Source organism: Larimichthys crocea, chromosome XIII (assembly GCF_000972845.2).
Source record: "Larimichthys crocea isolate SSNF chromosome XIII, L_crocea_2.0, whole genome shotgun sequence".
NCBI classification, from domain to species: Eukaryota; Metazoa; Chordata; class Actinopteri; family Sciaenidae; genus Larimichthys; species Larimichthys crocea.
Genome location: NC_040023.1, coordinates 23,260,781 through 23,274,676, shown reverse-complemented (window position 1 = coordinate 23,274,676; position 13,896 = coordinate 23,260,781). Strand labels below are relative to the sequence as shown.

The 13,896-nt window shown below is 37.3% G+C and overlaps 1 protein-coding gene across 2 annotated transcripts; it reads right to left on the bottom strand.

Moving 5' to 3' along the window:
* Positions 1-4,006: 4,006 nt before the first annotated feature.
* LOC104938017 (zymogen granule membrane protein 16) lies at positions 4,007-7,008 on the bottom strand. Of its 2 annotated transcripts, none has more exons than XM_010754346.3 (6): positions 6,920-7,008; positions 6,715-6,796; positions 6,436-6,562; positions 5,037-5,136; positions 4,649-4,738; positions 4,007-4,562 (listed from the first exon to the last, which is right to left on the bottom strand). In XM_010754346.3, exons 2-6 carry the CDS (start codon positions 6,782-6,784, stop codon positions 4,425-4,427), a joined length of 525 nt encoding a protein of 174 aa, XP_010752648.1. In that variant the 5' UTR covers positions 6,785-6,796; positions 6,920-7,008; the 3' UTR covers positions 4,007-4,424. The 2 variants fall into 2 exon arrangements, with proteins under 2 accessions (XP_010752648.1, XP_010752649.1); XM_010754347.3 differs by having other exon boundaries at positions 6,910-6,984.
* Between the last annotated feature and the right edge of the window lie 6,888 nt (positions 7,009-13,896).

The following is a 13,896-nucleotide window of genomic DNA, read 5'->3' as shown; positions in this document are numbered from 1 at the left end:
CCTCATTAATAACTGCACTGTCAAAATGAGTAGGGCTGTAACACTGAGACATTTCAGAGCTTTAGATCATGTCACATGATCTTCATTAGCAGTTCATTCCCGACCTTGAAAACAGCATGTACGAGAAGTTCTTAAACTGTCAACTCCATCAGATGAAGATGAAGATCATGTGATGCTCCGATGTTAAGAATGACCTGGGGTCTGCCCATCAGGAAGTCAAAGGTTCCACACGCACATTGAGGTTTTCAATCCCAGGTCCTTGAGCTTTTGTCGTCAGCCTGGTGGGAGACTATGATGTTAAATGATGAACTGTAGTCCATCAACAACAATCTTGTATAGCTTCCCTTCTTGTTCAGGTGGGGTAGGGTGATGTGGAGGAAGTGTGCTATGGTGTGTCCTTTAGATTGGTTAGACTACAGCATTACTGTCAGTTAAAGCAGGCAGTTCTTGATGGACTTGATAGAGCAGTGGACTTTTTGAAGCATGTGGGTCTGACAGACTGAGCCAGGGTCAGGTTGAATATCACTGTGAACACTGGTGAGACGTCAACCCAGGACGAGTGGGCGGACTTATAATCTTTCATATGATTTACACCCAAAAACACAGATGTACTTGTGAATTATTGATGGATAAACAAACCAAAAATGTTTTTAATGGTTGGACCATGTCGAGGTGTAAGAAACCACACCACTGAAATATGCTTTGCAGGTCTTCAGTTCAGCCAGTACATTGTAGATAAGGTGCTGGACTGTGCTCGGAGGATTTGGACATTTGAATGGCATAAAAGTGTTTTGGAGGAAGTGGTTAGGTACTGTATGACAAAAGCTGATGCATGTGGCATGAATGGAACTTGCCAATAACATTTTCATTTGGCTGAGCCTACTCAATCAATACAGTGTGCGATTTGGGAGTCAGAAAATAATCTACCACTCACAGAATTATTTACAGACACACACACACACAAACACACACACACACTGACACCTATGCACATAATGCACGTTGACAGTCACACACACTGACACCTATGCACATAATGCACGTTGACAGTAAAAGACTTGTTTACAACAAAATGCGCCTGGAGGTGTCACACATGCCCTGAACACTGGACGTCCTTCGGTGACAAATTAAACCAGCAAATGACATGAGAGGGAATTTCCACAGCAATGTTTCAACTGTGGAAATACAACAAACATGACTGACAGCAAAAACTTTATAATGATACTCACAAATAAAGAGTATTTAATATACATTTGTAATATCATAGCTAATATTGTACTATAATTACAAATGAAGTGGAAACTACATTTTAGTGTCTACTGTGTCCACAAACACTTAAAAATCTCCAAACAAATAAAGTAGTAATGAGTACAACAACTACAAATCCAAAGACTTTACACACAGTACTAAAGATACCAGATGTGATATTTTCAATATCTTTTGGTTGTGTTATCCTTCAACATTATCCAGTAAAATATCATGACATGACATTTGACCTGTTCAAAGTATAATAACAAAACTGAGTTGATCATCATCATCATCATCAAATAAGGAACAGCTCTTAGAATTCTCTTAGACATGAAACCAATTTGAAACTCAACAATCTAACCTGAAGTGTAAATAATAATAAAATGATTAGAAATGAAATGGTAAGTCACAGTGAGATGCTATTAAAGTTGGTAAAAGGAGTTACGTTCTCACGTTGTTAAAACTTGCAGATATAGCTGTTCAAACTCACCTGCAGTCGGGATCTCTACAATAAATAGAGTTGAATTGAGAGTTGAATGTCCTCATTCTGTCATTGTAACAAAATTAAGCTGTGTACCACATGATTAATAAAAAACTGTGTCAAACGTGTAACATTTTCCAGCCAGATCAGTAGGCTATCATGTCTGACTTAGACTTAACTATGAGTAAATTATGTTTTTGAGGTACTGACTTAGACTTAACTATGAGTAAATTATGTTTTTGAGGTACTAAAAGTCACTTTTATATTTTCTCATTGTTTACTTGTCTCTCCATTTTCTCATGTTTTCATGTTTTCTCTTTTTTTCTTCACTTTTCACATTTTTCAGTTCTTTGCATTTCTCACCACACTGTGCTATGCAGGAAGCAGTGATGTGAGCTACCGTGCCTGGAAAAACACAGAAGACAGACAATAGAATAGACACATACACAAAACAAAACTGTAAACATGATCATGGTGAATTAAGTTCTTTAAAAACAAGTTAGTTAACATAGTTAAATTAATAAATGCATGTACTGTAGTGTCACGCACACTAATACACAGTCAACTTTTTTATTCCATGTTAATTTTGTGCATTTTGTCCATGGTGTGTTAAAACATAGACACAGTTAATAATGAGGCATTGCATTTATAATTTGTAAGACAGAAGAACAGAGTTTAAAAATATAAATAAATAAATCCTTTTCCTTCAATGTTCAACGTTCAAAACTATATCATAAACACTGCTTTGTTTCCTTCAACACTTTCATTGAAGCCCCTTCATTTGATACATGAAACACTGTTGGTTAGTCACTGTGTTACATTTTCTTTTTCATTGTTAATAAACCATTGTTCACAATGTTTAAGAGGTACAGATACAAAAAGTGGTACAATATCACTGAGTGCTCATAATACATGATGCATTCATCATTTACAGTTGATCATTAACCAGCTGTTCAGTTGTTCATGGTGCTGTTGCATTCATGCATGTAGACCGCCCCCCAGTGAGCTGCCAGTGCAGTGATCCCAGCACTATTAACTCGGCCACTGAGCATTCTGAGCTCTGCGTCCACGTGGATCAGGTAGAAGGTATTAGGTGGAAGGAATTTTTTAATAATGCATCAACAGTTAATATAACTGGATCTTTTGATCATGTGACCTGATCTTCATTAGCAGAATTTGCCAAGATGCCATTGAAACATTCAAAATTTGTATTTCACTTTAAAGACTTCTTTTCTATGTTGGTTTAAAAGTTGGTTCAAAACAGTACGGATGTGACGTTTTTAAAGTGTGTTAAATCAGGTAAATCTAATCAATCAGATACAGATAAACAAGATAAACATTTTATTTGGCTTATATAATCACACAGCTACAGTCACAGTGAGATGTATTTCCATGGGCTTCTCCAATTAAAATACTGCAAAAGGATAGTGATAAGAATACAAAAGATAATGTAGTAGTGTGTGTTCATAAGTGAAAAAGTAAGTAAAAAGTAATATTTATAAAACTAAATAATGAATGATAAAAATGATGAAGTAATAGTAAGTAATAGTAGTAGTAGTAGTAGTAATATAATAATAACAGTAACAACAATAAGCACTTCATCACTACAGCATGAGTGCCACTCAGTGATATCCCAATATACAAGTCAATGTCATTCAAGCAGGCTGGTCTTGAAGCATGTGGGTATGACAGACTGAGCCAGAAATAGGTTGAATATCATTGTGAACTGGCGTTTTTTGGCTGACACAAAGTTAGAGAACCTTCCTGCTGATACCACCTACCAGGTGTACCAAGTTAAGTATTTTAACCTGTAAGGATATTATTCTGTAGCAGAATAACTGTGACTGTGGATTTAAGTGACATGCGACTCAGAAGCTGGGCATCCAGAGGAAAGAACAAGTCCCAATTTATGTTATGCCCTTGTCTGTGGGTGGCCAAATCACAACATGTGTCTCCCCAAGTCCCAAACAGCCACAGAGACTGTTGCAATTTAACTATTTAAGGGTTTATGTACAATGTGAGTGAGGTAACCTGTCCAGAGGTTTGACATCAGGGTGGGCAAAGGCCAACACAAAAGACAAAACCAAGTCTATCACAAGCAACAAATCTAACCTGAGAAAAAGAAAGGAAACAAATCACAATCAATAACCTCCCAAACTTAAGTAAACAAGAGAAAACAAGGGAAGATCCAAAACAGGCAGCCTACATATTCTACCTGAATTAATTCACAACCTATCAGTATGGCAAGAATCTACAAGAACTACACAGGTTGTCTCCTCTGCCTTAAATGTGTTTCTTTATTTTTCTTTCACATACAACCAAGCTGATTTTTTTTGATCATTTAGAAAAACAATTAATATTTCTCCAGTCATTAAAAAATATGCAGAAATAAAAATCATACAGACACACTGTTATCATTCTTCAAATTTGACTTTGATTATGTGAGATAAATACTCATCACCATTGATTTGTTTTTGTCATTGTTGGTTATTCATTGTTTCATAGAGACAATTCTAGGTATTTCAAAATACAAAAAGTGATACACATCACATTAATATGTGTGACACTAGTCAAATAGACTATACAATCATTTCTTCATGAAAACGTAGGTGCTTTACAGTTCGTGATCATTAATCAGTATTTTTATCATTAGTTTTCATCAGGTCATCATCAGCAGCAGATTTTTAGTCATTCTTCATGAGCTCGTGCTGTTGTTTGACATGTTGACCGCCCCCCAGTGAGCTCCCAGTGTAGTGATCCCAGCACTATTGTGTCGGCCACTGAGCATTCTGAGCTCTGCGTCCGGGTGGGTCGGGTAGAAGTTAAAGGAATGCTGCAATAGAGCATCAACAGTTAATACATGACCATTAGTATTAGTACTGATAATTGTAACAAACAGAAAGGCTAAAAGGTAAAGACCTGTGTTGGCTGGCCGACAATCAGAGAGCGCCCTCTGGAGGTCACAAATATCAGCTGATAGATGTAGTTGCTGTGGTATTTACCAGAAATCTGAAAGATGACAGCATAAGCACACCAAGAGGTTAGGCCTTGATATGTAAACAAATTATGTGTTTTGGACATAATGATAGATGAATATAAGAAAAAATGCTACTAATACTAATATTCAAATATATGGACCAGTAAAAATAAATAAATATGGTTTTGTATTGTGAAAATGTTATTGTAATTATACACAAAAAAGACTTCTAAAACAAATATTTATTTTCTGAGGTACAGTGTTCTCATAAGATTTCCCAAGGAACAAAACCAAATTATTTTTTACTTATTATTTAATACTATCTCTCACCTGAATAATGGCCTCATCATCAAACAGGTCTAGCTGATGTGGCTCGCCAACTTTTTGGCCAACGCTTGCAGTCCAAATGTAATCAAAGCGCACTTGGATACTGCAAAGACAGACACAGGAGAAAGGAAACTGTTAAACATCAAATATGACATGTACAAGAAGATGTGAGGGCAGGAAATAAAAAAAGAATGAACAGAAAGAAAACATTAGGAACAGTCATGATGTGGTTGAATACTGACTAAGACTAAGGTCTATGAATTTTAACCCTCCAATACTATCCCAGAGCATATGTTCTATATTTCACTAGTGCTCAGGACTGCTCATCATTATAAAATGATTCTGTCAAAACATGAAAATTTGCAATCAGAGCTGTATCTTGCTATATGCAGATTATGCAGATGCATAGTTCCCCGCAGCCACCAGGGGCCCCCCAAGCTGCATGTTCAGTCTCAATATTTGGGATAAATAAAAGTACCTGTCTTTATTTGCAGCCAGGCAAATCAACTCATTTGCTGTGTGATGCAACAGAAAAAGCAACAGAAAACAATTTTTAATAGGTTTTAAGCAAAACTAAGCTGCTATGATAGGGAAGCTGTTACTTCTGTTTGTAGGCTGGGCTATCACGCAGTGAGTGATGTCTGACGACAGGTACGACGGTATGCATGGTAGGCATTATTAACAATTTTATCATAGAATCAAAATAATAATAGATAATAGCTTTTGCTGATATCTGTTGATCTTGTGCAGTGGCCTGAAACATCAGACTTGTGTTATACCACATTTAGGTGTTGCAGTGTTACATGTAAATGTGTGTGTTACACAGTAGTGTAGTGGTAGCCAGGTTTATGCATTGAATATTAATAAAGACAATTTCTTTGTCCAAACTCAACAGTGAAAAATAATGCATTCATTTTGAGTTTATTAGTACTATTACATAAATCTTATTACTTGCTTCACATTAAGTTTGTTAGTTTTAGAAGTTTTTAAGTTTTTAAATTTATATTAAAACTATGTAATTCAAATGGATGGAAATTTTATATGTAATTAAAATGCATTAGTGCCCGAGTGTTCTCTCTGGACCCTATAAACTACAGCAACATTTGAGACTTTTACTGGGGTCTGGAGGGTTAAACTTGTTAATAGAGCAACAATTTTCACAAAATCCACGATGCATATTCGATAATATACCAAATATGTATCGGAATGTTTCAACCACCCTACATTTGAACCAAGAGCTACTAACAACAATTATCACCACCGTCATCATATCATCATTATCCTCATCATAATGACTACTGTGAAAAATTTCAGACCATCGTCCCTCCTCTGTTTTAACACCCTTCCCCCAATAACTTTTAGACAATCCCTAACACATAGACAAGAAGAATGAGAGACTGACCCAGTGATGTAAGCGTTGGCTGCCTCCCAAAGCCTGATCGATGTGATCCTTCCCTGTCCGGTTATGGAGAAGGCACTGCCACCACCACCTCCAACAGCAGTAGAGTAGGAGTAGTACATCAAGGTAGCTAGAGAGTTAAAGAAAAAAACCCATCAAGGACAAGAAGAAACTACTGCTTTTTAACTCAACCATTTGTGCACAAAGATCTTATTAGAGGTGAGATGTTTGTGTGAAAAGTAGAAAACTGGTTAACAGATGGGTTTGACTAGGACTTCTTACGTTTTGCCAGACAGCTGGTGCAGAGCACAGCGAAGAGCAGCAAGGAAAACATTTTGGTTTGTGAAGACATCCAGAAAAAACACTGGAATCAGATACCAATACATTACAAATCATCATCATGAAATTATCAACAGCTCCACTAATTTCTTTAGACATAAAACCAACAAAATGAGTTTTAAAACTTAACAACCTGACCTGAACTCACCCGCAGTCGGGATCTCTTAAAAACCAACTTGACTCCTGAGCAGAGGATGACCTGATACTGATACTGTGACACTCACACTTATATAGCTTTATGTCCCTCCCCAATCACAGACACCCAAACATTCCTACCTGGCAGCTGAACAATAGCACACCTTTGTTTTATTCTCCTAACAGGTTCTGGGAATTCAAATTCAGGAAGAGAAAATTTATTTGAAGCCACATGTCACATAAGTCCAGCAACATGAGAAGGGCTTTTATTTGATTGTGTTGATGTTGGAGTTGATGGGGTTATGTATGTTGTATATAGGTGTGTAGGCTTAAATAATTCAGTGTGTGGATTTTATTCTTATGTTACTTACTTTCTCATATTTATTTATTTATTTATTTATTTATTTATTTATTTCAAAGTAAAGTTCCTATGCAATTTGCATAAAAATTATTAGCAAAGCTTTTTTCCGAAAGCCCATTTTTAAATGACCCTTTATGACACAGTTAATCATGCCATTAAAATAAATTAAATGCTTGTCATTTATTTCGACGTTTGTACAACCAGGAACTGATCTGCTAATAATAGAAGAGATAATTTGAGTTGATGGAATGAGCCCTGAACTCTGAGCATCTTTCAGTGACTTGTGAAACCAGGAAAAGACATGCAGGAAAATTCCACAGCATTGTCTCAACTGGTTCTACTGGACTAACAACTGTTACAAAGATACATGCATCGTTACTTACCTCTCAGGACAAAACTCCGGACGGTTATGAATACATGAAAGGGCCACACAAAAGAGACAGTCATGGCAGAAGTTGGTTTTGGTTTCATTGAATAAATTATACAGTCTAATCATACAACATAATCTATTTGATGCTATTAAAATCTGATAAAACTGTATTTGCCAAAGATGCTTGATGAGTTCAGACATAAATTGTAGAAATATATTAGTTATACATACAAGACATATTAAAACAGAATACTGTCATGACCCGGCTCTAGAGCCATGACAAACACAAAAGGGAGACGCGGGTTGAAGGCCAAAATTAAAGTCATTTTTTGTGAAGAACTGAACAACACAAACAACTTTTACCAAACACAAACCAAAGAAACAATGGGGTGTGTTAATCAGTCAATCAGTGGTGAAGGTGCATGTATGCATGGGTGAAAATGTGTAGATGTGAGGTGTTGTGTGCAATGAAAAGAAATAAACAAAAAAACCATGAGGCAGCCTGGAGAGGTGAGTGGAGCCTGCCAGAGAGAGAGAGAGAGAGAGAGACAGATCGAAAGACAAGTTAATAGGTGGAGCTTTATACTCTTCCTAACTCCCAGGTGTTTCCACCTACAATCAGCTGGGCATGGAAACATCCATTCAGATTACCCAGGGAACTGTCACAATACACACACCAAAAAGAGAAATGCAGGACAAATCATTTTTTCAAATTATAAGCAACAAATAAACTGCAGAGAATGATAATCATTATCAATATCTGTATTCCTATGTTAATCTAAAATGACTGTCCGTTATCATAATGGTGTTATATGATAAACTAGTGATACATTTCAACTGTGAGTGCACCAGAAACTACTCAAATCTACATACCATCATCTGCAAGGTTCAACAAAGATCAGGCTTACTGGATCTCTATGGTTTATTTTATGCATTTGATTTGTCCTATACAATTCATGCTTCTCTACAACATATTAAAATAACATTCTACCTACCATCATCTGATGTTATTTTTATCCATACATAATTATCATTCATGTCAATTTTGTAATGGAGCAAGATCAGGAAATAGTTCCAAAATAGATCACCAAACCTGGTTGATCTCCAACTAAAATGATGACACTGCTGTGAAGTAATTGATGTGATGTTGAAGAGTTGACCTCCATTAGTGTCTGCCATATCATCATGAAACCACATTGAAATGCCCTGTTAATCACAAAGTAAAATGGAAACAAGGAAAAATTCAAAAGTCACTCCAGAAATAGTCCAACATCTGCAGTACTTTGTAGATTAGATTATGTCACTATTGAATGTAATGAAAATCAGGTGATGAATAATAACATATAACACATATGAGTGGATCAGAAATGGATGATTGAACATCAAGTGTTGACTGCTTAACAACGGTTTAACATGGATAGATGAGATCTTCTGCAGCTGTTGATCAGTTTAATGCATTTATTTATTCATTTTGGTCAACATCTCATGCATCAAATTCCTAATAAACCTTTAAGGCTTTGTTAATGGTTATGCCATGGTTTATTGGAATCAGTGTGAACCCTTTCAACTTGGGGGAAACTTGCTTGATCATTGTGCATTTACACAGAGACCATGACACCATTGCACAACAGAAATGTGGTTTGGTATGCTTGATGCTAAATCTGACATACTTTAAACCACAATTTCTTGGACACCAGCCCAACATGATCAGTGTTAAACCACAGCTGAACTACAGACGCTGGCTGACAGACAAAGAAAAAGAGACAAAGCAGCATCCAAACATAGGTTTTAGAAGGTTTGAATCAGGAGAAAACATCCACCATTATACACTTCTTTGAACATTCAAACCACATGTGAATGTGACATTGCATTGTGGTGTGTGTTTTTTAAATGATAGTAATGGTACTGTATGAGTAACAATAATACTACTAATCATCATCATCACTTACTATTGTTGTTCTTGCACTGGGTTAATAAGGAGGATAAAGACATTGTGATGATAAGGGTAATACGTCAAACTGCTTTGAGGTAAGGCTTCACAAAAAGAAAGAGGCCAAACACGGAGCAGCCTCAGCCTCTCAAGCCTCAGTCGTAGGTGTGACAACAACACTTACCACAAGTTTCCAGCAGTCTTTCATGTAAGTTCCAGTCAGAGTCCGAGTCAGATTTCCTTACACTACTGTATAGAGACATAACAAAATGAAACCAAAAACTCTACAAGAGTGCTTCATTTGATCACAGTATTATCTGCTTTTCTTTCACAGATTGGGATTTCTTTTGCTGTCACATCTGTCAGTTTCAGTACTACACTAAGCTCTTACATGAGTCCAAAATATCTTATGTTGAAAGGTTTATTGAAGCTTAGCTGAGGAGAAAAGTTGGTCTATCAATACCATGACATGACGCTGCCTAATAAGTTGTTCTCTCTGGCTCGTCTACATATATGCCCTCAGATTAGTGTCTCTAAATGGCAAATGGTAAATATGTTTACCCTTAGTGCTCTAACATCGTTATCTGACTCTGTAGAGGTCTCTCAAGTATCTCAAGTAGAAGAAGACAGAGGTCCCCACAACAATCTCTAACACTTTCCCTACTGTAACCTCATTACATATGCTGTACCCTGTGTAACTCCATATGTGGCATGCTAGAATAGAAATTTCTAGCAAGCTCCTCAGCTGAGGACCTGCTACCTGTGAGGGAAGTCTGTTGAAACTAACCTTAAAACCACTTTTATTCTCTGTTTTTTTTTACTGTGTTTAAACTTTGTTTTTGATTTATATTTTCTTATTTTATCTTTTTATTCTGTCTTTGTGAAGCGCTTTGGTGCAAAAACCTGTTTGAAGAAGAAGATATACTTTATTAATCCCTCAATGGGGAAATTCTTTTTTCACTCTATTTTTTATTTACATGCATTTTAACCCGGACACACACACATGCAGTACAACGGCATAGACATGCAAGTGCCTATGGACTGAGCTACTGCCTTTGATATACTAAATAAAATAAACTTGAAACAAATTAGTTCAAATCATTTACCCTTATCATTCATGACATGCGTGTCAGGATTGTGGCAGGACACGTAAACTTTTACATGGCATGTTGACAGACAACATTGCAACCAGAAATGAGAATTGCCTTATGTACAACTACTTGCTTACTTCCTCCTTCCTTTAAAATGTGTGTATTGTTTACAAAATCCTCATTCCAGATAATTACTACAAACTATAAACATTATAAAATGAAAGGAAGAATTGTATCCGTGCCATGGACTGTGGCTGTTGAGTGGTCTTGTCAGAGCAGGTGGCGATGTTTTGGTGGGGAGTGATGATGGTATGACTTGAAAGTGTGTTGAACACATCATCTCCAAACACCACAGTTAAGCAAGGAATCATAGAATGTTTTTCTTTTAGCTCAATTTATTTAACAAAAACAGTATTGTCATGATCCGCTCCTGTTTTTTTCATTCCTCCTGTTTGTACTTTTCCACTCACCTGCCAGCCACGCCCACCTGATCAGTGCAACCAACTTCACCTGTGTTCCCTTACCTGATTTAAACCCACTCCTTCCACTCTGTCTCTGCCAGATTGTCTTCAGCAGCATGCTAAGCTCTTGTGCATTTATCTTCAGCGTGCTTCCCCGGTTTCGACCCTGCCTGTCACTGACCAGTCCTCATTGTCCCTGCCCAGGTAACTTGACCAGCCTTCCATCCCTGACTCCTGTGCCTGCTCACCCCTTGTCTGTCTCCTGGTTGCTTGGATTCCCTCCCCGGAGGTTTCTGCTGGCGAGTTGGACTTTTTTGGTACTTGCTGCGGATTTTTCGCGCCCCTTTTTGGCCAATAAACTGTTGAACTGTTCCAACACTGGTCTCAGTCTGTGTTGTTCTTGGGTCCAACCTCACAACCATTATAAGTATATATTCAATGGCCCATGTCCTACCGTCTTATCTACATTTTTCATCTTAAATTGTGTAGCTCCTGCAGTGTAATCCATTTAAAATAAAAANGCAACCAACTTCACCTGTGTTCCCTTACCTGATTTAAACCCACTCCTTCCACTCTGTCTCTGTCAGACTGTCTTCAGCAGCATGCTAAGCTCTCGTACATTTATCTTCAGTGTGCGTTCCTGGTTTCGACCCTGCCTGTCACTGACCAGTCCTCATTGTCCCTGCCCAGGTAACTTGACCAGCCTTCCATCCCTGACTCCTCTGCCTGCTCGCCCCTTGTCTGTCTCCTGGTTGCTTGGATTCCCTCCCCGGAGGTTTCTGCTGGCGAGTTGGACTTTTTTGGTACTTGCTGCGGATTTTTTGCAACCCTTTTTGGCCAATAAACTGTTGAATTGTTCCAACACTGGTCTCAGTCTGTGCTGTTCTTGGGTCCAACCTCACAACCATTATAAGTATATATTCAGTGGCCCATGTCCTACCGTCTTATCTACATCTTTCATCTTAAATTGTGTAGCTGCTGCAGTGACTATCTCGTAGTGTAATCCATTTAAAATAAAAATCATGAGATAAGATCGCACTTCCTCAGTTTATGTTGTGCTTTTGTTTATAACGGTGTGGGGTGAATATTGTGTGAGGCACTTTGTATTACAATGTTTTGTATAAAATGTGCTCTACAAATAAAGTCTGATTTAAACAAACAAACAAAACATTGAAAACAAAATTAATACAAGTCCTTAGAAGCAGAGCTTGTTATTGAACAAGCTTACTTCTACTTCACTGAAGGAAATCTAGAACGGGTTCAGGTTTTACCAGGAAAAGTTCATACCAATAAATCATCAAACAATCCCCTGAACACACCTCCCATATTGTTATCTGAAAGAGAATGACCAATTTGAACCTCTTCTTTACTTTTAGTCTTTAACTGGTGAAAGGCTAGCCGACAGAGAATGAAGCAACCATCCGACAGGCCCTTCTGTTGAAGTATAGTGACCCCTAAATGCTGCTGTAATGTATTTAATATGTAAGATGGCTAAGCAGTCAGGTAGTGATAAAACATCTTTACAGGCATCTTGGAAACACTCTTTGACACCAAAAAGTGACGGAACATCTACACAGAAAAATGTGTTATGTTATGATACCACACTGGGCTACAAACAGAATAATTAAAGTGTTGTACTTCCTTCAAGTTGTCCTGTCATGCTTTACCAGCAGATGTCCTCATTGAGCCTCTGAAGAGCTGACTAAACGAACAGCAGGTGCATTCAGTACTGAGCACTTCTGCTGTGGGTTCTCAATCTAGGTTACTGCAGCTGCCCACAGTAAGTGACCTATTTGTTAGGCAAGTTACAATAAAAAAGTAACTAGTTAAAGTTACTTCTCCCAGAAAGTAACTAAAGTTACTAGTAGTTATTGAGTTACAAGTTATGAAAGTAACTAGTTAGTTTGAAAAGTAACTATTGCGTTACTTTCAAGTCATTTTTTAAATGCTCAAATGTGTCAAAGAATTTGGACAATTATTTATGATATATACTATACTATACTTCCATTTAAAGAAGCTACTTTTGGACTATTCCCGCCATTCCTGTTTCTCGTTGACTCACGTGAATGTCCTGTGTCGGCCATTCCTGTTTCTCGTTGACTCACGTGAATGTCCTGTGTCGTGTTTGTGTGTCTGACAATTTGTGTAAGCAACACCCGCCCAACTCCTCCTCTGATTGGCTTACCATGGACTTTTACTCAACCTCAGCCAATCGTCATCATTTATGCGATTGTCTTGTGCCCCCGCCCTCACCAAGGAAGGAGGAACTAGCTTTGAGATCTAGTTGGTCTGATGAAAAGCAGCTGCCCTCAGTCATAGTAACGCGCCGCATTATTTGGCAGTAACGATAACGGCGTTATAATGATGGAAAGAGTAATCAATTACATTACTCGTTACTGAAAAAAGTAATGCCGTTACTAGCGGCCGTTAGCGCCGTTACTCCCATCACTTATTATTTTACCATACTTTCTTAAGTTTGTCTCTCAGTTAATTCATTTGGAAACTATTTTTATGTTAGTTATATCTAAAAGAAGAGAAAATACCAAATAAGCAAAAAAAAAAAAAAGAGGATCAGACCACATTCAAGTGTTAAATCAGCTGCCAGATTCAACCATGCTACAATCAGTAACCATGGTTCATTGATATTTTACAAATTATTGTTATTTTCATCATCTTAATGATTATCAGTATCAAATAGATTCCTATTAAACCAAAGATTCATTTTAAAAAGTTTAATTCCACCATTTTATCCCACAAATCAAATGCCAAATGCCTAT